The 25,714-nt window shown below is 54.6% G+C and overlaps 1 protein-coding gene and 1 non-coding gene across 3 annotated transcripts; one reads left to right on the top strand and one right to left on the bottom strand.

Moving 5' to 3' along the window:
• Positions 1-893: 893 nt before the first annotated feature.
• Positions 894-17,482, bottom strand: LOC133349906 (V-type proton ATPase 21 kDa proteolipid subunit c''). Of its 2 annotated transcripts, none has more exons than XM_061563775.1 (9): positions 17,226-17,287; positions 16,604-16,672; positions 14,712-14,760; positions 11,558-11,641; positions 9,329-9,406; positions 8,807-8,876; positions 8,602-8,653; positions 7,835-8,025; positions 894-1,716 (listed from the first exon to the last, which is right to left on the bottom strand). In XM_061563775.1, exons 2-9 carry the CDS (start codon positions 16,668-16,670, stop codon positions 1,690-1,692), a joined length of 618 nt encoding a protein of 205 aa, XP_061419759.1. In that variant the 5' UTR covers positions 16,671-16,672; positions 17,226-17,287; the 3' UTR covers positions 894-1,689. The 2 variants fall into 2 exon arrangements, with proteins under 2 accessions (XP_061419759.1, XP_061419751.1); XM_061563767.1 differs by lacking the exon at positions 17,226-17,287 and adding an exon at positions 17,341-17,482 and having other exon boundaries at positions 895-1,716.
• A 7,621-nt stretch (positions 17,483-25,103) lies between these two features.
• TRNAL-CAG (transfer RNA leucine (anticodon CAG)) lies at positions 25,104-25,186 on the top strand. Its single transcript has one exon. It is a non-coding gene; the product is annotated as a tRNA-Leu (tRNA).
• Positions 25,187-25,714: the final 528 nt, after the last annotated feature.

Below are 25,714 nucleotides of genomic sequence, written 5' to 3'. Positions count from 1 at the left end.
ATTCCGGTCATCCTCGCAGCAGCAGCTTTTGGCTGGCCATTTGGACAAAGACGATCACCGCATCGCGGCGCTTTCAGAGGCGCTTCTGCAGCCCTCTGGAACGCTCTTCCTTCCGATATGCGGAAGCCACTGGAGCTATGCACTTTTAAATAATCTAGACTGAAAACTCATTTCTTTACAACTGCTTTTTGCGTTTAGTTTGTTGTCCTTCCCCCGCACCTCCGATTAGCACGGTCGGCTACGTACGGTGCGAAAGAAGTTCAACATACGTACAAATAAGTGTCGGCGCGGATGAAACAGAAATGTATGTCAAAGGAACAGCTCTTCAAACCGAGAGAGCCTTTACGCGATGGCAGCGCGAGTGCGTCTCGCGCAGCGGATCTGTTTGTACTTGAGCATCGATGCTGCGCCAGCGATTGTTCGCAGAGCCGGCCCAATGGTCAGACTGGAAGAGGTTAAACTGCGACGGGGGGAGTTTCCAGTTGCGAGTCTCTTTACTGAGGTGACCTTGGGTACGTGTGTGTATGTATGTGTCTTTGTACGTGGTGCACACACACAAAGTGCACCTAGCCTGGCACAAACGCCATGGTGATATTACCATCTCTTATGTGGCGAACGGCGGTTGCTGTTGTTGTGCGGGTGTGTATCTTTGTTTTATTCAGGGTATGAATGTGTGGTTGTAATTGCTAGCTGCAATTTCGATCGCTTTCATTACAAATTACACAATTATAACTGTGAATGACACCAGTTCTGGGGGGGTCACACACACACCCAAGTAGAACCGGAAACTTTCCCCTGACAATGCTGACAGGCTGCCCACACATGCACACGTCAAGAATTCTACACCAAAGACTACCCACCCCCCCCCCCAACACGGGGATTGTGAAAATTCTCAAGTGGTCTCTCACCTACAATACCTCGTTGGGTAGGTTAAATCTTAAATAGACTCTCTCATCTCAATCCCTCGGAAACAGCTGCGATCGGCGTGGATTGAATCGAAATGTCTCGGAGAGCCTTCAGGTGCCGGCAGAGGAGCGAGGATGCCTCTCGTGCAGCAGACCGCTCTGCAGTCACGAATAACGCTGTGGCTGTGGTGATTTAAGCGGTGGCCGCCCAGTGTTAAGCTTCGACAGGGGGAGTTTCCAGAGAGCGTGCTCTTAGGTGTCCTTAGGCAGATGTGTGTGTGTGCAAGAAGTGTGTGTGCAGGGTGTGTGTGTGTGTGGGGTGGATGTTCACGCGGGGTGTGCGTATGTGAATGCATGTATGCGTGGGCATCATGCGGGGGAGTTGGTGTATAGGGGTGTGTGCGTGCACATGTACGGTGTGTGTGTGTATATGCATGTGGGTTGTGTGTATTTGTGTGGGTTGATGTGTGTGTGTCTTTGCATGTGTGAGTGGGATATGTGCGTAAGTGAGTGGGTATACATGTGTATGTGAATGATGTATGTGTGGGTGTATATGTCTTTGCGGCGTGTATATTGTGGGTGTGTGTGGGTTGTGTGTGGGTCTATGTGTAATGGTTGTGTGTCTAATGTATGACAGTGTGTGGCTCGTGTACCAGCTCGTGTGTATATATGTATGTACGTGTGTAAGTGTATGCGCATGGGATTAGGGTTAGGAGTCGTGCGTTCGCTGGTTGTGGACTGAACGTGTGTTCTGGTCACCAACAGCAGCTGTCACTTGTATGGCTCAGTCTCCCATTTTCACTTTCGATGTCTGCGTAAAACACAAACAACAACGATGCCAGCAGGTCAATCATTGTCCTTTCCCTGCACCTCCAATTAGCACGGTTGGCTATATATGGTGCGAAGACGCTTAACATACATTCATATAGTTGCTTGGTTAATGCATACACTGCAATTTAGTTTATTAATCGACGCAAAATGATATTCAGAGTTGAATATTTTTTCTCCAAGTGTTACCCATATAGTTTAATAAAGAATTAATAATTGGTAGAGTAATCGATCACTGAATTAATTGGATAGCCCAGCTCCAACAATGACCATCATTACCGAAGCGCCACAGCCCCATAACCGCACCCCTACAACCCCACCCACAACCCCACCCACAACCCCACCCACAGCCCCACCCACAGCCCCACCCACAACCCCACCCACAACCCCACCCACAACCCCACCCACAGCCCCACCCACAACCCCACCCACAACCCCACCCACAGCCCCACCCACAACCCCACCCACAACCCCACCCACAACCCCACCCACAGCCCCACCCACAGCCCCACCCACACACCACCCACACACCACCCACAACCCCACCCACAGCCCCACCCACAGCCCACCACACCCCACCCCAACCCACCCAGCCCCACCCACAGCCCCACCCACAACCCCACCCACAGGCCCCACCCACAACCCCAACCCACAAGCCCCACCCACAGCCCCACCCACAAACCCCACCCACACCCCACCCACAACCCCACCCACAACCCCACCCACAACCCCACCCACAGCCCCACCCACAGCCCCACCCCTACAACCCCACCCACAGCCCCACCCACAGCCCCCACCCACAACACCACCCACAACACCACCCACACACCACCCACAACCCCACCCACAAGCCCCACCCACAACCCACCCCAACCCCACCCACAAGCCCCACCCACACACCCACCCACAGCCCCACCCACAAGCACCACCCACAAGCCCCACCCACAGCCCCAACCCCCAACCCCACGCCACAGCCCCACCCACAGCTCCACCCACAACCCCACCCACAACCCCACCCACAACACCCCACCCACAACCCCACCCACAACCCCCCCCACAGCCCCACCCACAGCCCCACCCACAACCCCACCCACAACCCCACCCACAGCCCCCCCACAACCCCACCCACAGCCCCACCCACAGCCCCACCCACAACCCCACCCACAACCCCACCCCACCCCACCCACCCCAGCCCCACCCACAGCCCCCCACAACCCCACCCACAACCCCACCCACACCCCACCCACAGCCCCACCCACAGCCCCACCCACAACACCACCCACAACCCCACCACAGCCCCACCCACGCCCCACCCACAGCCCCACCCACAACCCCCCCACAGCCCCACCCACAACCCCACCCACAACCCCCCCACAGCCCCACCCACAACCCCACCCACAGCCCCACCCACAACCCCACCCACAGCCCCACCCACAACCCCACCCACAGCCCCACCCACAACCCCACCCACAGCCCCACCCACAACCCCACCCACAGCCCCACCCCTACAACCCCACCCACAGCCCCACCCACAGCCCCACCCCAACACCACCCACAACACCACCCACAACCCCACCCACAGCCCCACCCACAAACCCACCCACAACCCCACCCACAAACCCCACCCACAACCCCACCCCTACAACCCCACCCACAGCCCCACCCACAGCCCCACCCACAACACCACCCACACCCCACCACAGCCCCACCCACAACCCCACCCACAGCCCCACCCACAACCCCACCACAACCCCACCCACAGCCCCACCAAAACCCCACCCACAACCCCACCCACAACCCCACCCACAACCCCACCCACAACCCCACCCACAACCCCACCCACAACCCCCCCCACAGCCCCACCCACAACCACCCACAACCCCACCCACAACCCCACCCCTACAACCCCACCCACACCCCTACCCACAGCCCCACCCCTACAACCCCACCACAGCCCCACCCACAGCCCCACCCACAACACCACCCACAACCCACCCACAGCCCCACCCACAACCCCACCCCAACCCCACCACAAACCCACCCACACCCCACCCACAGCCCCACCCACAACCCACCCCACAGCCCCACCCACAGCCCCACCCACAGCCCCACCCACAACCCCACCCACAACCCCACCCACAACCCACCCACAGCCCCACCCCTACAACCCCACACCACAACCCCACCCACAGCCCCAACCCTACAACCCCACCCACAGCCCCACCCACAGCCCCACCCAACACCACCCACAACCCCACCCACAGCCCCACCCACAACCCACCCACAACCCCACCCACAGCCCCACCCCTACAACCCCACCCACAGCCCCACCCACAGCCCCACCCACAACACCACCCACACCCCACCCACAACCCACCCACAGCCCCACCCACAGCCCCACCCACAACCCCACCCACAACCCCCCCACCCCCACCCACACCCCACCCACAACCCCACCCACAACCCCACCCACAGCCACCCCCAAACCCACCCAGCCCACCCCTACAACCCACCCCAGCCCCACCCACAGCCCCACCCACAGCCCCAACCCACCCCCCCATAGCCCCACCCCAGCCCCACCCCTTAACCCCAACCCACAGCCCCACCCACAACACCACCCACAACACCACCCACAACCCCACCCACAGCCCCACCCACACCCCACCCCAACCCCACCCACAACCCCACCCACAGCCCCACCCACAACCCCCACCCACAGCCCCACCCCTACAACCCCACCCACAGCCCCCCCCACAGCCCCACCCACAAACACCACCCACAACCCCCACCCACAACCCCACCCACAGCCCCACCCAGCCCACCCACAACCCACCCACAACCCCACCCCACAGCCCCACCCACAGCCCCACCCACAGCCCCACCCACAACCCCACCCACAACCCCACCCACAGCCCCACCCACAACCCCACCCACGCCCCACCCACAACCCCACCCAACAACCCCACCCACAACCCCACCCACAGCCCCACCCCTACAACCCCACCCACAGCCCCACCACAGCCCCACCCACAACACCACCCACAACCCCACCCCAGCCCCACCCCACAACCCCCCCACACCACCCCACAGCCCCACCCACAGCCCCACCCCTACAACCCCACCCACAGCCCCACCCACAGCCCCACCCACAGCCCCACCCACACCCCACCCACAACCCCACCCACAACCCACCACCCACACCCCCACCCAACCCCACCACAACCCCACCCCAACCCCACCCCAACCCCCCACCCACAGCCCCACCCACAGCCCCACCCACAGCCCCACCCACAACCCACCCACAACCCCACCCACAGCCCCACCCACAACCCCACCCCACAACCCACCCACAGCCCCACCCACAGCCCCACCCCAACCCCACCCACAACCCCACCCACAGCCCCACCCACAACCCCACCCACACCCCACCCACAACCCCACCCACAACCCCACCCACAGCCCCACCCACAACCCCACCCAGCCCCACCCACAACCCCACCCACAACCCCACCCACAGCCCCACCCCTACAACCCCACCCACAGCCCCACCCACAGCCCCACCCACAACACCACCCACAGCCCCACCCACAACCCCACCCACAACCCCACCCACAACCCCACCCACAACCCCACCCACAACCCCACCCACAACCCCACCCACAGCCCCACCCCTACAACCCCACCCCAGCCCCACCCACAGCCCACCCACCCCACCACCCACAACCCCACCCACAACCCCACCCACCCCCCCCACAGCCCACCCACAACCCCACCTACAACCCCACCCACAGCCCCACCCACAGCCCCACCCACAACCCCACCCACAACCCCACCCACAACCCCACCCACCCCCCACCCACAACCCCACCCACAGCCCCACCCAACCCCACCCACAGCCCCACCCACAACCCCACCCACAACCCCACCCACCCCACCCCCACCCCTACAACCCCACCCACAGCCCCCCACCACAGCCCACCCACACCCCACCCACACATCCCCACCCACAACCCCACCCACAACCCACCCACATCCCCACCCACAGCCCCACCCACAGCCCCACCCACAGCCCCACCCACAGCCCCACCCACAGCCCCACCCACAACCCCACCCACAACCCCACCCACAGCCCCACCCACATCCCCACCCACAGCCCCACCCACAACACCACCCACAACCCCACCCACAGCCCCACCCCTACAACCCCACCCCTACACCCCCACCCCTACAACCCCACCCACACCCACCCACAGCCCCCCCACAGCCCCACCCACAGCCCCACCCACAACCCCACCCACAACCCCACCCAGCCCCACCCACAGCCCCACCCACAACCCCACCCACAACCCCCCACCCAACCCCACCCACATCCCCACCCACAACCCCACCCACAACCCCACCCACAACCCACCCACAGCCCCACCCACAACACCACCGACAACCCCACCCACAGCCCCCCCACAATCCCCACCCCTACAACCCCACCCCTACAGCCCCACCCCTACAACCCCACCCACATCCCCACCCACAGCCCCACCCACAGCCCCACCACAGCCCCACCCACAACCCCACCCACAACCCCACCCACAACCCCACCCACAGCCCCACCCACAGCCCCACCCACAGCCCCACCCACAACCCCCCCACAACCCCACCACAGCCCCACCCACAGCCCCACCCACAGCCCCACCCACAGCCCCACCCACAGCCCCACCCACAGCCCCCACCCACAGCCCCACCCACAGCCCCACCCCATCCCCACCCACCCCCACCCCACAACCCCACCCACACCCCACCCACAACCCCACCCACAACCCCACCCACAACCCCACCCACACCCCCACCCACACACCCCACCCACAACCCCACCCACAACCCCCCACAGCCCCACCCACAACCCCACCCACAACCCCACCCACAGCCCCACCCACAACCCCACCCACGCCCCACCCACATCCCCCCACAGCCCCACCCACAGCCCCACCCACATCCCCACCCACAGCCCCCCCCAACCCCACCCACAGCCCTACCCACAGCCCACCCAACAACCCCACCCACAACCCCCCCACAACCCCACCCACACCCCACCCACAACCCCACCCACAACCCCACCCACAACCCCACCCACAACCCCACCCACAACCCACCCACAGCCCCACCCACAGCCCCACCCACACACCACCCACAACCCCACCCACAGCCCCACCCCTACAACCCCACCACAACCCCACCCACAGCCCCACCCACAGCCCCACCCACACCCCACCCACAACCCCACCCACAACCCCACCCACAACCCCACCCACAGCCCCACCCACAACCCCACCCACAACCCCACCCACAGCCCCACCCACAACCCCACCCACAACCCCACCCACAACCCCCCCACAACCCCACTTACACCCCACCCACATCCCCACCCACAACCCCACCCACAACCCCACCCACAACCCCACCACAACCCCACCCACAACCCCCACCCACACCCCACCCACAACCCCACCCCACCCACCCACACCCCACCCACAGCCCCACCCACAGCCCCACCCACAACCCACCCACAACCCCACCCACAACCCCACCCACAGCCCCCCCACAGCCCCACCCCAACCCCACCCACAACCCCCACCCACAACCCCACCCACAACCCCAACCCACAGCCCCACCCACAGCCCCACCCACAACCCCACCCACATCCCCACCCACAACCCCACCCACAACCCCACCCACAGCCCCACCCACAACCCCCACCCACAACCCCACCCACAGCCCCACCCACAACCGCACCCACAACCCCCACCCACAACCCCACCCACATCCCCACCCACCCCCACCCACAGCCCCACCCACAGCCCCACCCACAACCCCCACCCACAACCCCACCCACAGCCCCACCCACAGCCCCCACCCACAACCCCACCCAAACCCACCCACAACCCCACCCACAACCCCCACCCACAACCCCACCCCAACCCCACCCACACCCCCACCCACAACCCCCCCACATCCCCACCACAACCCCCACCCACAACCCCACCCACAGCCCCACCACAGCCCCACCCACAACCCCACCCCAACCCCACCCCACGTCCGCCGCCCACCTGCAGGATGGAGACGATGACGCCGAAGAGGCCGATGGCGCTGCCGAAGATCTCCACGATGAGGATCTTGACGAAGAGAGAAGCGTTCTGCGCGTCGGCAAGCGCCGCTCCGCTCCCCACCACCCCCACGCACACTCCGCAGAACAGGTTCGAGAAGCCCACGGTGAGGCCGGCCCCGAACATAGCGTAGCCTGTCGGGAGAGGGGCAGCACACCACAACTATGTGCCAAAGTGCACTGCGGCACACAGTCATGCGAGCTATGCCGGCCTTGTGAAGTGCTTGCAACAGAGGTCGCAATCGGGTACCCGATACCCGTACCCTACCCGATACCCGGTTACCCGTACCCAGTCGGGTACGGGTACCCGTTTGCGACCCTGGTGCGGCCGGGTACGGGTAAGGAATCAAAACCCACTATGAGACCTCCTTTATCAGTGGCAAAATATAGTAGCAGGTTTTTACCCTTTAAACTGGTACAAAACTGACACCTTTATACAAGACATCATGTTTGCAATAACCACAACACAAGTAGTCAAAATGCAAACAAAAGGAAACAACTCTGATGATGATTATTGCAAACATGATGCCTTGTATAAAGGTGTCAGTTTTGTACCAGTTTAAAGGGTAAAAACCTACTACTGAATCAAAACCCGTTTGCTGACCTCTGGCTTGCAAGCAGAACTCGCTCCAAAAGTCTGTTGAAGGCTATATGGGGGATCTTTGTTGTTGCTGTATTGTGCTGTACTGCGGCGTGCGTGCCGTGCCGTACCTGCGTGGTAGTTGCGGTTACCAATGAGCTCAGGGATGGCTCCTTTAAAAGGCTGCAACACAAAACAATAAACACAGGCATTTACAGACACGTACACACACGCAGAGCCACAAGTAAATCATACACAAGGATGCACACACGCATCGCCAAAAGTAAACACGAACATATTCCGCTTCAGCGGTGGCATTTCGTTTGGGTCGCTCACCTCGGCGAGGTTGCTGATGACGATGGCCATGATGATTCCATAGATGGCGACAGCTTCGCAGAAGATGATGCTGCATGGGAGAAGAGAGAGGCAGGGACCGAGAGCGGAGAGAGCGTTGGAGGAGACGTACCGACCGGTCACCGACATCAAAACAGCTTGAGGTACCTGACTGCTGGACGCCCCCTTTCACATCGTGGCCTCACGCTTTACACGCCCATGTGATGGGAAAACCTACCATCAAATCACCCGGACTGCGCCCCGGTCTCGTCAGATCACGGAAGCGAAGCAGCACTGGGCCTGGATAGTGCTGGGGGGATATGGATGACCACCAAGCACAACGGCTTGTCACGTAGCCATTGCCGTATATCCCGTGTTTTCTGACACGGCCCAGACCTTCTTCGCACGAAGCACTGGAACTTGTTGACGGACGCCTCCGATTTACCTACCCCGGTGCATAAACTGTCGTGAATCATAGCTCCGCTGAACCCAACCGGGTCACCTGACTGGGCATCTGGGGCTCACCTGACCAGGTTCTTGGTGCGGATGCGCGGTGCCTTCACTCCGCCGCCGATGATGCTCGAGCCGGTCATGTAGATGCCCCTGGTGAAGAACGCGAGCAGACGAATGTGAGAGCGCGCGTGGGGTGGGTGGGGGGGGTGCGTTCACGCTGTTTGCTTTGGGAGCCGCATCGACACGGCCGTGTGAAACTATCGAAATAATAGCGCTACCACCAAAGCGCGATAGTCAGCGGCAGGTCGGTGAAGCGTTCTCAAAATACACCAACGACCAATGGGGTGTCGGGGAGGCCTTCATCTAGCAGTGGATATATCACTGCTGCTCACGAGGCCGCACACAGCAAATTAAAATTGCAGTACGGTATTGTTACAAGTATTCACAATACAATAGAGTATGTACAAACAATTACGTTTATATGCACACGTACATAACAAGAGACGAGAAGCTATGACAGCGTACGTGGCACAAGCATCGCGCTGGGACGTGGCAAACTTGAGATTTCATAATCATAATACTTATTCATATTGGAGGAATAATTTGGTGAATGATCTACCGTCGAGACTCTTTGCCCACCCACAAAACCATTTGGGCAAGACCGGTAGACCCTGACAAGACTGGGTGGTGATCATAGGTAATTTGTGGAGTGTGTCCCTTAGCCGAGTGTCTGTATTTGCGGAAAAGTCGTTTGTGGCATCATTTTGCAGGGAAAACTGTGTACATTCTCATGGAAAAATATGCAGAAAACCAGTTTTCCGTGAATACACAAACCAGAAGTCATTGTCTGCACAAGTAAACGTGTGTATGTGTTTGTGTAAAGTGTTGATTGCTTGGCAAGGGCACAACACACCAACAAAAGCTCCTTCCCTCCCTCTCTATACGCGCATCATTTCTAAGCATGGCTCCAACAGCAGTGAACCTGTTTGGCCAAGATTCTCAGTCGTGTGTGCGCGCGAGCACACACCCACCAGACCAGTCTGACTCAAGCTGACTCAAGGTCACAGTAAAGCACACCGCAAGTCACATTCACGGGTCAGGACGGATGAGCAGATGAGAAGTTGATGTTGGGAAGGATGGCAGATTTGTTAGCCTTAGAACAATGAGATAATTAATCACATATTACTATTAACCATCAGCGGCTGGGATCAATCCACTGATGGACAAAGACCTCACCAAGCTATCGCCATCTCTCACCAAATTGAACTTACAATGTAAATGTAATTACGTAAGTGTTACATATACAACCAATACGATACATTTCATAATAGTCCTGAATAAATATTCAACAGAAATAGTAAGCTCAACAAATACATTCCAATAAAATAACACCAAATACATCTGAATAAATTAGGAAACATTTATTAATTTCAGAAATCCACACCTACATGTCAAGATTTATTTTCGTTTTGGAATATACGCGTAAAATCAACTTCCAAAATCATAACAATAATGCGCCACCATCTAAACACTGCTCAAGGCTTCGCCAAGTCGTTGCCATCTCCCATGCATGCACCTCCCCCCCCACTCCCAATGTTTCTTTGCACAGTTTGCATCTTTTGTTACATTATCATTGCGACTTTTGTAAAAAAAAAACTTAAGGAACATACCCACAGAAGAATGTTTTTGTATTAGCGAGTATTTTGTTTTCCTGCTGTGAGATATGAATCAGAAACATGCGCCAAATATCCATCCACCCTCTATGTTTGATCTAGCGATAAGGCTGTTGGAGCCCCGCGCTGGCAGCTCCCATCTCGATCTCCCCTCCACCTCTCACCACCCCCCCCCTCCACCACCCTCGCGGATCAGCTGACTGTGGTTTGAGCTCGTCCAGTCTGCAGTGCTCCGAATCCCACCCACCAGCTTTGCTCGGGTGCCCCTCCCTCTTTCATCTCAACAGTAATGTTTTTTTGTTATTTATAATCTATTGAAGTGCCCAAATAACTGCAGATTATGTTGATTTAAACTAAAACTATTTATTTTATTTTACAATGTAAGGCCCACTGACCTGGCCACAAAGTGGCTTACCATGTGGAAATTTATAGCGGCCAAATACTCTAAACGCATGTTTCTAAGTACTCTAAACGCATTTAGCCGGTGGCTAGGAGGTGGTCTCTGCGTCCCGATTGCGTTATCGTGCCCTGCGCATATTCGTTAGCTTCAACCGCATAATAAATTCGTGAACGAACACGTGAGTGAATGAGTGAGCGAACAAATGAACGTATGAGTGGGGCCTCTCACCAGGCAGCTCCGACCACGGACAGCGAAATGGCGAGGCCGATCCCAAGGTTGGCCCACATGTACGGGGACGTCTCGGTCAGGAACCTGACGGCAAGAGGACAAACGGCTTGTCGGCAAGTCACGGTTCCTCCGAGCCAGACGACAATGGAACACGGATGACACCAACAACGGCTGCACGCGGAATAACGCTTCACCACCGTCACAGTGGTGTAACAAATTTCGATTTAAAGCTTTCGTGACTGCAGGGATTCATCTTCTTGGTTCTTTCGGTAAAGCCACGTATAAGGAAAATAATAAAATAATAAAACATAATAAAATAATTCTCACGACGTTTCGGGCCACAACGCAAGCAGCCGTCCTCAGGTGAAGAACAGGTCTGTCGGAAAGACAGCGTCATTCAAACGTCATTCAGACGCTGTCTTTCCGACAGACTTGTTCTTCACCTGAGGACGGCTGCTTGCGTTATAGCCGAAACGTCGTGAAAATTATTTTATTATTTCCCTTCTACGTGACTTTACCGAAAGAACCAAGAAGAAAAAAAAAGAGTGATGTAACACTTTACCACATCGCCCGACTTGCAACCGGAAGTCTCGCGAGTTCAGATGCCGAGTCGGAGTTCAACTTAGCCCTTCGTTGCTCGGAGGTTGGCAAAACTCTGAGCCAGTATTAAGTGGGACATTCACTACCTTATAAATGTTCATTCATTTATCAGCCACGTGGACAGGAAATAACAAAAAGGCTGGAATAATTAAGGGCGTGTGGCTACAGTGCAGCAATGAGTAAATTCTTGTGCAAACAAGGGGTCAATTGTTATGAATGCAGTTAGCATTGTTCTTAAGGGTCAAGCTGAGATGTCGATCACTTGTACATTTCTGACGATCCTCGGCAAAACTGTGACAATCAAACGTTTGTGCCACCGATGGTAAGGTGGAGGAATAATCACTGGTACATGTACAGTCCTTTTGTCAATCCACTGCTGGATGAAGTCGTCCTCATGCCATGTTGGTCATGGGGGTTGTTTGACCAAATGTCACCACGACACTGGTCAGAGCAAAATGGCAAAGGGAAAGGACACAGAACTGTTCCAGATATCACTCGCCAATTATGTTAAACCCGTGACGAGGATTCGAACTCGGCTCACCAGGTTTGTAGCACAAGTGCGATACGAATCCGGCAAACTTTTTAGAAAGGGCTTTTAGAAAATTCATAAAAAATGCGTAAAAAAAGAGGCAGTGAAAATGTAAATAATTGCGTAGACTCATTCATTCGAATTACAGCCGTCACCTGCTTCATACAGCCGAAGTAGATCGCAGAAAGCTAACGGTGGTATGGAAAATAATTAACATTTTCAAGCGATTTATCACTGGGATGATGTTTGCACTTTGAGCAAAGACAGTATTAACCCAATTTCTCCACATTAAAACATGGAACAGCATCACTATACAACACTGCACATTAGCCTTTCATCGATTGGTATCATATCATGAACGTTTACGCAAAACCGTTCGTATTAAACGGCAAAAAAAATCGGCTGTGTCAATGATTAATGTTTTAGGTCATAACCACGGTACAAGTATTTAAAAAATAACCTCGGTAAAACTCAAGTAGTCACGCAATCCACAAAGCTAATAGGAGCACTATCTGTGAATGTCGTGCTCAATCCACTGCTGGAATGAAGACCGTCCCCATGCCGCGTCGGTTGTGTGGACTGATCGACCAAATTCCATTGAGCCGATTATTTTTACAGCCCCGTTTGTATTGCCTATCACCGATGTTCTGCCGCTTTTGTTTAAACTCATTCATACCTTCAACCCACAGGTTAATATTCGCATAAATTTTGTATGAACCCTAAAACAATTGATTCTTACATGGCCCATGCAACGCACGCATCATGGGTGTTATAAGCTATAATTTTAATAGATGCGTCGTCACATGCCGAGAGGGTGCATCGCAACTCCAGCGGCTAAGCACTCTCTCACTCTTACAGAGGCTGCAGGCAGTGGTGGCCTAATGGCTCAGAAGTGAGAGCACAGAACTGGCTTTCAATTATGGGTTAGACTCCGGACACCACCTGTGATTAAAGCAGGTTCCGTGTGGTGCGATGGTGACCAGTGACTGAGAGAAACCCATACATTGCTAGACGAGACCCACAAACTCGTAATGAGATATCTATAGATAACAGGTTTTTTTGGGGTTAGATCGTGTAAATATATAAATGTGTCATTAAACCCACCACCACCCGACACAGCCAACTAGTAAGGGTTGTCACGTAAACAGAACGCAGAACGTGGCCAATTCGTCACTAGTACAGCACTAACCGGTGTGTTGGAGAGCCAAGCCACAACATTTACAATCTGAGTATGACGTTTCGCCAGTAATTACAACTAGCTTCACCCCTCCCCACTTGCATCAAGTGGGGGGGGGGGGGATTAATGAATGCATATAAATGACTATGGGTATCTATAGATTTAAAGATTAAAAACCAGGTTCTCAATTCGAGTCGACGGTCTCATCCCGGTCACCAATGACTGCACAAAATAGTCCCATAAAATTTGGATCTGCACTTAATTTTTTATGAATTCCAGCTATAGTTTCAAATATCGGTGTGGCTATCATGTGATGACCATTACTCTCTGTAATGTTTGAAGCAGAGGTCACTTTAAGGGATTTCAGAGGTAGTCAGCCATGAGGCCAATCACAAGTACACTGTGGTTGCAATGTTATGAATAGACACAATTACAAATGTAATTGAAGACACACCTGGAGGCTGTTCTACGATATCCACTTCCACGGCCATCCTCAAACTGTTGCTCTGATAAAACTTTTGAATGGATTGCTTAGCGTCATGAAGCATACAACACCAAAGGCATCATCAGAAACAAATTGGTTACAAAGTAAATTTTTTTTAAACAATGCAGTTCAAGAAACCAATGACCAAGGGCACTGGGCATCTGAGGGCGGACGCGACCTGCCACCGTCACACATCTCCCTCTCCCCCCCCCCGTTGCGCACTGTTTACAGTAAGCGTCTGGCATCACTAGCGCATGCACGTATACACACATACACGCATGCACGGTGAGCCTGCCCCACCGAAAAGCAGCCACAACCGGCACGGGCCACCGCTAAAACCGCCCCATAGCAGTCGAGTCCTCACCATCCGATGTCGAACCGGAATCCGAGGTCGAAGATGGTGTAGCAAATCCCTTGGGGGGTGGTGGGCAGGAGGGAGGGAAATGCACGAATGGGTTAGCGTGGTGGGATAAATCGGAGGTTTCAATGCTTGTTCAGGTATTTTTGTTCACGTCACACATGCCGGCGTTCTTTTAGAATGAGCGTCGCGAAGGTGGGAAGGTGTGATGGCAGGCTGAGGGAAAAACAAAGTGTTAAATCAGTTCCAAAATTAATGAGCTTACGACCAATTCACTTGAAATGCACACACGTCACAGAAATGACAAGCTAAGCAGGGCTGAATCGTGTAAAGTGCAGTTTCCAACTCTTATTATCCACTCTATATCTTTGGCCTATTTATGTGTGAAGGGTCATTTCCCAAAACGTTGCCTATTATATATTTGCCAAAGCAGCTGCATCACCAAATACGTCTTCCTTTTTTCCTTTTAAGTAGTGTGTTGCATGTGGAAAGAAACCAGAGTACCCGCAGTAGACACACCAAGCACAGAGTGGATAATAACACTCAAATCTTTGCACCGATGTGTTAGCAATGAACAAAGTGTATGTCAGTGTCATACTGTGCCAAAATAAAGCACAACAGTAATCAACCCACAGTGAATGTTCACGTGGCTCCATGATAAAAAAGTACTAAATACATCCACAATTAATCTCGATAGGTCCCGTAGTTAATCACCAAGAAACCCATGGAATATGTAACGTTACCATCATGGTTAAATAAAGAAAAATCGTGATTTAACTACCACTACCATGATTGGAATAACACCAAGAGACAGACAAGCAACACGTGAACTTCGAGTATAAGCTCAAGTTAGAGAGACATCTCATAGACTATTACGAAAGGGAAGTGAGCTTGGGGCGGACACCGCGGAGAAGGGGGCGCAGTCGGTGGTCGAAGGGGGATGACAGAGTAGCAGCCAAAGGAGGGAAACGCATCTGGGGGTGGTGGAAATGAAATCAGCGAGATGGATTGTTGCATCGCAAAACCGTGAGAGATGGCAATGGTTCGGGGGAGGCCCTCATTCCAGCAGTGGGATTTATCATGGCTGGCGACGATGAGCGATGAACTCTCAGTGAATGTCAATAAAATGTGCATGGTTCAGTAAAGGTGCGAGTGGTCGTGCACCCGGGTGAACTCAATGTGGACATCAAGCTTCAAAGTCAATCTCAATGCTTACTCATGGCCAAAGCAAGGAGACATAACGAAAGCAAATCTCTGCGTGTCTTGAATGGTTCATAAAGGACTCCACTCGTCCACTGTGGATGACCATACGCCAATTTCAATTAATCTACATGTCGATGTATCACCCAAGTTGAATTAAGAACGTACCAAAACATAAAGGACAATCGCAAAGAATTCAGCGAATGCCAAAGCCCCCGTGACCACAGCACAAGACATCCACAACATGCCTCCACATCGGCAAATAAAAGGGCACATAAAACACCATCAATCTCCACGTGACCCCCCACCCACAGCCCCCCAATTGGTTGAAGAGAAGAGGTCCACTCGCTTTGATTAACATGCGACCAGCGGCAAAAATAACGTGCAAAACAGTCATCACGGTGAATCCGAATACTGTCCTCCCCCGTGGTCCACTAAAGGACGTGGTCACCATAAACCCCGTGGTTATACCAAGGACTATAAAACACTATGCAACCAATGGTTAAATAAATGGTTAAATAAATGGTTAAATAAAGGGGAAACCATCATAAACGCGTATAATTCGTACTGACCCCACACGTTGGTGAAATAAGGGGGCATATCAAGACGTATATCGGTGGGCACCAAGTCTAAATGAAGGTCACGTCAAGGCACACACACAACAGGTAATAATGTCGGTGGTTAGATCCCGGACTCACCCACGATGGTGAGCGTGCTCCAGAAGGCGAGCGAGACTCCGCCGTAGAGAAGAGAGAGCGCGGCCATGGCTGTCAGCACAAGGAACACAGCAGAAGCAGCAGAAGCAGCAGCCCTCATCAATGACCACAAGCCACTCGTCACGACAACAACTGCAATCACCAATCGTTACAACACCACGGCAATTACGAAGCGCGTCTCTCTTGGTCGGGCATTAAATCAGCGTTTGATGAATTCTAGAAAGCCGTGGGGAGCAGGTCCTTGGGTGAGGCCTTCACCCAGCAGTGGACAGAGCATGGTTGACGGTGGCGATGACGATGAGACTGATGAGAGAACTTAATGAGCCCTGCGTCTAGCAGTGAGAGATTACGGTCGATGGTGATGACGACGATGATCGTGGGACGATGAGTGACGCCACTTAAGAGAGGCCTTCACCCAGCAGTGGACAGGGCATGGTTGACGGTGGCGATGAGACTCATGAGACTGATGTGAAGACTTAATGAGCCCTGCGTCTAGCAGTGGAGAGATCACGGTCGATGGTGATGAAGACGATGACCGTGGGAGAGGCCTTCACCCAGCAGCGGATAGAGCATCCGCGATGACCCCAGGCCCCCCACTCCTCACCTGGATACCGACAGCCCCGGATCGCTCAAAACCTTTTCCGACTCTACGGACCCCCGTAAATAACTACGACGACGATCGTGTAGCTTGTGCTTATTCTACAATAACTACTACTTACTAATGATGATGATGTTTGAGCGTTAATCTCCAATCGTTAATTTCTCCCTCCCCGGTCGCCGTCTCTCTCGCTTCGCTTCTTCCTCTGGCCGGGGACCGTCTCTGTCACGTGACTTCGTGACGGTCCGCACGCACGGCGCACGTGACTATCCGGTGATGGATGACCGTCACGATTTTTTGTGTTAAACTCCTCCCCCCCTACTCACCCCCTCCCCACTCACCCCCTCCCCACTCACCCCCCAGTCCCCCACTCACCCCCCCCTCACCCCCTCCCCACTCACCCCCTCCCCACTCACCCCCCCACTCACACCCCTCCCCACTCACCCCCCCACTTACCCCCCTCCACTCACCCCCCCCACTCACCCCCTCCACTCACACCCCCCACTCACACCCCCCCACTCACACCCCTCCCCACTCACCCCCCCACTCACACCCCCCCACCCCTCCACCCCCCACTCACCCCCCCCACTCACCCCCTCCCCACTCACCCCCCCCCCCACTCACCCCCCCACTCACCCCCCTCCACTCACCCCCCCCGACTCACCCCCCCCACTCACCCCCCCACTCACCCCCCCCACTCACCCCTCCCCACTCACCCCCCCCCACTCACCCCCGCCCACTCACCCCTCCCCACTCACCCCCCCACTCACACCCCCCCCCCTCACCCCCCACTCACCCCCCCCCACTCCACCCCCCACCCCCCCCCCCCCACTCACCCCCCACTCACACCCCCCACTCCCACCCCCCCACTCACCCCCCCCCACCACCCCCTCCCCATCACCCCCCCCCCCCCACCCCCCACTCACCCCCTCCACTCACCCCCCCCACTCACCCCCCCCCCACCCCCCCCCACTCACCCCCCTCCACTCACCCCCCCCCACTCACACCCCCCTCACCCCCCCCCCCCACTCACCCCCCCCTCACACCCCCCACTCACACCCCCACTCACCCCCTCCCTCACCCCCCCCCACACCCCCCCCCACTCACCCCCCCCACCCCCCCCCACTCACCCCCCCACCCCCCCCCCCCCCCCCCCCCACTCACCCCCCACTCCACCCCCCCCACTCACCCCCCCCCCCTCACCCCCCCCCACTCACCCCCCCCCACTCACCCCCCCCCACCACCACCCCCCCCACACCCCCCCCCCACTCACCCCCCCCACTCACCCCCCCCACTCACCCCCTACCACCCCCCCACTCACCCCCCCCACTCACCCCCCCCCACCACACCCCCCACTCACCCCCCCACTCACCCCCTCCCCCCTCACCCCCCCACTCACCCCCTCCCCACTCATCCCCCCCCACCCCACCCCCCTCACACCCCCCACCACCCCCCCACTCACACCCCCCACACCTCCCCCCCCACTCACCCCCCCCCACTCACCCCCCCCACTCACCCCCCCCCCACCCCCCCCCACTCACCCCCCCACTCACCCCCCCCTCACACCCCCCACCACCCCCCCCACTCACCCCCACCCCCCACTCACCCCCCCCTCACCCCCCCACTCACCCCCCCCACTCACCCCCCCCCACTACCCACCCCCCACTCACCCCCCACTCACCCCCCACTCACACCCCCCCACTCACCCCCCCACTCACCCCCCCCACTCACCCCCCACTCACCCCCCCCCACTCACCCCCCCACTCACCCCCCCCCACTCACCCCCCCACTCACCCCCCCCACTCACCCCCCCCACTCACCCCCCCCACTCACCCCCCCCCCCACCCCCCCCCCACTCACCCCCCCCCCCCCCACCACACCACCCCCCCACTCACCCCCCCCCCCCTCACCCCCCCCCACCCCCCCCACTCACCCCCACCCCCCCCCACTCACCCCCCCCACTCACCCCCCCCCCACCCACCCCCACTCACCCCCCCCACCACCCCCCCCCTCACCCCCCCCACTCACCCCCCCCCACCTCATCCCCCCCACCACCCCCCCTCACACCCCCCCACTCACCCCCCCCACCACACCCCCCACCCTCACCCCCCACTCACCCCCCCCCCACCACCCCCCCCACTCACCCCCCCCTCCACCCCCCCCACTCACCCCCCCACTCACACCCCCCCCACACCGCCCACTCACCCACCTCCCCACTCACCCACTCCCCCCCCCCCCACCCCCCACTCACCCCCCCACTCACCCCCCCCACTCACCCCATCCCCCACTCACCCCCCTCCCCACTCACCCCCTCCCCACTCACCCCCCCACTCACCCCCCCACTCACCCCCTCCACCACCCCCCCCACTCACCCCCCCACTCACCCCCCCACTCACCCCCCCCCCCACTCACCCCCCCACTCACCCCCCCCCCATCACCCCCCCACTCACCCCCCCCCCACTCACCCCCCCACTCACCCCCTCCCCACTCCCCCCCCCACTCACCCCCCCCCACTCACCCCCCCTCCACTCACACCCCCCCACTCACCCCCTCCCCACTCACCCCCCACTCACACCCCGCACTCACCCCCTCCCCACTCACCCCCCCACTCACACCCCCCACTCACCCCCCTCCACTCACACCCCCACTCACCCCCCACTCACCCCCCCCCCCCCACTCACACCCGCACTCACCCCTCCCCACTCACCCCCCCCCCCACTAACCCCCCCCCACTCACACCCCCCCACTTCACCCCCCTCCACTCACCCCCCCCACTCACCCCCCCACTCACCCCCCCCCCCCCCCCCCCCCCACCACCCCCCCCCCACACCCCCACCCACACCCCGCACTCACCCCCCCCCACTCACCCCCCCACTACCCCCCCCCACTCACCCCCCCCACTCACCCCCCCCCATCACCCCCCCACTCACCCCCCTCACTCCCACTCACCCCCACTCACTCCCCACTCCCCCCCCCCCCACCCCCACTCACCCCCCCCCACTCACCCCCACCACCCACTCACCCCCCCCCACTCCCCCCCACCACTCCCCACCCCCCCCCCCCCCTCACCCCCACTCACTCCCACTCACCCCCACCCCTCCACCCCCCCCCCCCACACGTGACTTCATGTCCAAACAAATAACTTCTTCAATCGTGAGCGGTGATGACGTCGGCACGTCGGATGTTTGCGAGATTGTCCCGCGGGCAATGACGTCGCGGAGGCGCGAGGCGAAAACGCGATGACGTCATACCGCGATCAATGAAACTGCTCTGGAAATGACGTCATAATCAAGGATGTCGTCACTCCTTCGGGAACGTCGCTGCGGCAAAAATAACTACGGCGAGCGGGGAGGGAGGACGGCGGTGATTTTCGCGTTTTAATATTACGACGTGTTGATTTAAGCGATTTTTAAAAATACTTTTTACTGTATTCGATTGTTTACAAAGTTGTGTTTATGTGAGCGAAAGCTATCACTCGCATTCGTCGAATTCTAAATTAATATTGACAACCAGATTAGTTGTCTTGGCAGTTTTTCATTCATAGTCGAGGCTTATTAATTACGAAACATTAAATAAGCAGCCTTAGTATCTATCTCTCCACATAAAAAAAATACCGTGTTTGTAATACAACCCATTAGTTACACGATCGTCCGGGAGGGCATCATTTACAACAGCATTGATTCAAATCCGCGTTCAGATGCGCTTCTGTGGTGGCCGTCTGGAACGCTCTTCCGATATTCGGGAGCCACTGGGAGCTTTGTAGTTTTAAATCGTCTAGCTTGACAAACTAATTGATTTAAAACTGCTTTTTGTATTCAGTTTGTTGCCCTTCCCCTGCACCTCCGATTAGCACGGTTGTCTACGTACGGTGCGAAAGAAGTTCAACACAGAGCATCAAAACCACCGAGGCTTTACGGGCTACCAAAAATTCACAAAACCTGATGTCCCATTAAGACCCATAGTTAGTACAATAGGCTCTGACACCTACAAATTAGCACAATACGTAACGAAACAAATACAGGCCTACATCGGTAGGACCTCTTCATTCATAAAAAAAAAATTAACCCGTAAAAACAAAGTTTTTCACTATAAATCCTTTATATGCGTGGCGGCTAGAGTCCTCTCGTCCTCTGGCTTGAGATGGCTGCCACCTATGGGTCAGATGATTGCCAGTATTAAGCAATTGGTAATTAAATATTTAATTTGTTTTCCCTAAAAAATGTAAAATTTAGGGAAAAAATTTCACAAACATTAATTGTCTCGCACAACGAGTCTGTGGAAAATGTCAGCTCGATTGGATCACGGGAAGTGGGTTAAAAAGCGACCGAAAGATTTGCACGGTTGTAAGCGCGCAAGCAAGTGAACTTAATATAAAGGATTTTTAAAAAATCTGAACATCTCGAAAATATAATTAAAGATATTAATCTTAATCCTAATGATATTCTCGTAAGTTTTGATGTTACCTCTGTGTTCACGATGGTTCCGGTCAACGAGTCAATTAAATTACTCGATACTCTGGTAACGAACAAAGGTTTAGCCAAAGATATCCCAAGACGAGATGAACACTGTCTAAAGAACACCTACTTCTTGTGGCAAGGTGACTTCTATAAACACAAGTAAGAAGCAGCAATGGGCTCTCCTTTGTCTCCTGTGATTGCGAATTTGTACATGGAAGATTTTGAAACAAAAGCAATAGCTTCAAGCACACTAAAACCATCTGCTTGGTTGAGATATGTGGATGACACATTGGTGGTCGGGCCACACGGCAAAGATACACTGAACGCATTTCTAAATCATCTCAACTCGTAAAACCCATTCCATCCAGTTCACCATGGAAGTGGAAGCTTACAGAAGTCTACCATTTCTTGATATTCTGCTCGGACGGGGTAGAAATGGTAAATAACACACGGTTCTAGATTTGAAGCTTTCGTGACTGCAAGGATTCATATTATTAGGTTTTTTCAGTAAAGTCAAGTACTTGATACAGCTGTCGTGGCTGTGACGGTTCCACCTGAAGACGGAAGCTTGTGTTGCCTCCGAAACGTCGTGATTTTTATTTTATTTTACTTTTATTAATTTTAATGTTTTACCTACGTGACTTTACCGAAAAAACCTAAGAATATAACACACGGTGTTTACCGAAAGAAAATGCATACTGACGCCTATCTGAATGCAGAGTCACACCATCACCCCGCACAGAAATCTGCTCTTATCAAGACGCTCATTCATCGAGCTAAGAAAGTGTCAGATGGTGACAGTCTGAGAAGTGAAATTCAACATGTTAAAGAAGCGCTGCAAATTAACGGTTACAATGATGCACAAATCAACAGGGAATTGAATACCAAAAACAAATCAACTAACAAGAGCATCGAATCTGCCCAAGTAATTAAAATGATCAAAATACCATGCATTGCGGGAGTAACTGATAAACTAGCCAGATGTTTGGCACAGTACATAAAATACAGATTCTAATATCTGGTACAAAAGGTGTATTACCGAAGCTATCAACAGAAGGTGCGTACAGGATTAACTGCACGTGTGGTAAATGTTATGTTTGGCAAACAGGACGAATGATCAGCACGATACTAAAAGAACATCAGAGAAATATTAAATTATCCCAACTGCAACTGTCGGCAGTAGCAGAACATGCGTGCCAACAAGGACACTCAATTGATTTTGATAATGTTGAAGTTTCGTGCAAAACTAGCTACTACTGGCCAAGACTAATTAGAGAATCTATCGAATTGAAAGAAATCAAAATAATTTAACCGTTCTGATAGCTACCGCCTTAGTGCTGCGTGGAAGCGAATCATCAAATAATACATTATTTAAATAGCCCTACCGTTGGTAGGGCTATTTAAATAAACACAATAGACAGAAAGGACAAGTTTAAAGGGCTTGCATAATGCACATGCATAATGTTCAAGTTCATTTCAAGTTCATGTATTAGGTGTAGCCCTGTGAGCCATTGGGCTCTTGAATCGGGCGCAACCGCAACAAACAAAAAACAAAACATGAACAAGAAAACATCTTAAAGTGAATATGTGGCTAAGTGCAAACAGAAAATCCAGGAAAAGACAGAAAAATATTCCACAAAAGCACCGTACACCAACACTGTGTGCAAAAATCCCAGTGGGATGCAAGTCAAACAACAACAACAAGACAACTTAGATTAAGGCCATCAGTCTAACTCTGTACTACAACAAACATGGCCAAACCAGTATTTTTTTCGAAATCACCAAAATAAAGCAATGAAACAGTGATCATAGGAACTGTGACGGAATTTAACAATAACGACAAACAACATGGACCACCGAAACCCAGTGGCGGCTCCTGCAAAATCTCTCAGGGGGGGCAAATGTCTGGATGATTGATAAGGATAAGGTCCACCCATGCAATTGATACATTAACAGCTTAAGCATGTAAAGGCAACTTCACTTCTTTAATATTAATGAAAAATAAAGTGACTCTTACAATACATCTCCTTGTTTGTTTCTATACTCACTATTAATAGAATCCACTCAAGTTTCTTTTATTAAAGATTCCACTAGGTGGCGACAAATTATATTGTTGGATGAAACGTGCTTACATATGATGACGTAAGCACGTTAGTGCGAGCCCTCCCGGAAGCCATAGATAATGCATTGGAGCGCCCCCCGGTCGAAAAAAACATCTTTGAATGTAAGTCTATGGGAACATTTTTTTGTTTTATTTTTATTATTTTATTACTTCCCTTCTACGTGACTTTACCGAAAGAACCAAGAAGATCTATGGGAACACTCTGGGCGATTCTCAGCCGGAGTGAAATCGCCCAAAAAGAGGTGGTACTCCACAGAACGTGACATGACGCTGATTGGACTATATCCAGAGGCACAGTGACGGCTGGCGTGACTCTGTGGTTGAATGAGATTGGTGGTGCGTCGCCCAATCGCCCTAATGAAGAAACCGCCCCTGCCGAAACCACTCCACAACACAGCAGGCGCATCAATCGGTAAATGTAAGTTGACTCATTAATCCCACCTCCCTATCATTGCGCAAGAGTGCAGAAGCGTGGTCAACACATCTACACCTCTACATAAGGAACGAAACGGGAGGACTTTTCCACAAATCTGGCTGTCGCCTGATGAAGCTGGTTGTAATCACTGCCGAAACGTCGTACTCCGATTGTAAATGTTGTGGCTTGGCTCTCCAACACACCGGTGTGGCTGGACTAGTGACGAATTGGCACGTTCTGTTAAGGGGCCGTCCATAAATGACGTCACGCGATTTTGACGATTTTTGACCCCCCCCCCTCGTCACACGGCGTCACAAAAAGTCAGACCCCCCCCCTCAAATATGACGTCACAAAGCCCTGCCCCCCCCCCCCAAAACCATATTTCCATTTTGAATATAAAACATGCTTAAAATCGCTTTAAACTATTGTCATTGTAGTGCGTATTTAATGTGGCGCTGCACTCTGATGTTGTAGGAGTGTTGTTATAACAATTAGTGTTGTTATAAAAATTAGTGTTGTTATAAAAATTAGTGTTATAACAATTCTATATTTATTTAAAGTTGTACTTTTTGATGTGACGTCACATTTCTTAACCCCCCCCTCCCCTTCGTCACACATCGTCACAAATGTCTGACCCCCCCCCCCAGGTGCGTGACGTCATTTATGGACGGCCCCTTACGTGACAACCCTTACTAGTTGGCTGTCGGGTGGTGGCATGTTTTAACGACATATTTATATATTTACGCGATCTAACCGAAAAAAAAACCTTTATTATGATTATCGTTGGTTTGTTTATTGTGTTTACGATACGAAACATCACCAAACATGACATCAAATTCCACGTGTTGTTTGGTGTTAAGTGGACGGTTTTACTGGAGACCCTCAGCGGTGTCAGGATGGCCGAGCGGTCTAAGGCGCTGCGTTCAGGTCGCAGTCTCCCCTGGAGGCGTGGGTTCGAATCCCACTTCTGACATGGAATTTTTATTTTATTTTTTGCTGTTGTCGACGTCGTCGTTACCAGACCACATTTCATTATTCGAATGCTTTCGTCGCATTTTAAGCGGAGATTTTGTGAAGTTTTTAAAGCGTTTACCAACCACGCCGCTGGATTTAGGCAACTTTCAAATTGCTGTTCGTTGACGTATTATTGAAGGGTGTTGAATGAGTGCAGTGTACATTTACTGTCTGCAGTCAATGCAAAATCAGTGCGCTGCCATTCAATCACCCAGTTGCCTAATGACATCAACTTGTCGTACGTTTGTCTCGGTGAATTTAATTTGAATAAAAAAAACCCCCACGAAGCTTCACATCGGTCTGTTCAACAGCCTTCGACAAAAACCACGCTCGCTGTTAAAGGCGATGCTGTGTCACGCCACGAGGGGATGCTATCGGCACTGCGGTCACAGCAACGCCTCCTGCTGGTACCTGCGAGATGTGTAGAGGCGCAGCCCTGCAACTGCTCGCTCGCACCACTGCTGGAGGGCTGTTTGTAACATCTCCC

Source organism: Lethenteron reissneri, chromosome 4 (genome assembly GCF_015708825.2).
Source record: "Lethenteron reissneri isolate LAM-NWPU_2019-01 chromosome 4, ASM1570882v1, whole genome shotgun sequence".
Lineage (NCBI taxonomy): Eukaryota > Metazoa > Chordata > Hyperoartia > Petromyzontiformes > Petromyzontidae > Lethenteron > Lethenteron reissneri.
Note: the sequence above shows the minus strand (reverse complement) of the source record. Positions and strands in the feature narration are given on the sequence as shown.

Bases quoted from the DNA above. Each gene is read 5' to 3' on its own strand.
- LOC133349906 (XM_061563767.1), bottom strand. From the start codon at position 16,670: ATGGCCGCGCTCTCTCTTCTCTACGGCGGAGTCTCGCTCGCCTTCTGG. The intron at 14,761-16,603 runs GTGAGTCCGGGA...CCACCCCCCAAG, and splicing joins GAGCACGCTCACCATCGTGG to GGATTTGCTACACCATCTTC. The intron at 1,717-7,834 runs GTGGGCGGCGGA...TGTTTTACGCAG, and splicing joins TCATCGTCTCCATCCTGCAG to ACATCGAAAGTGAAAATGGG.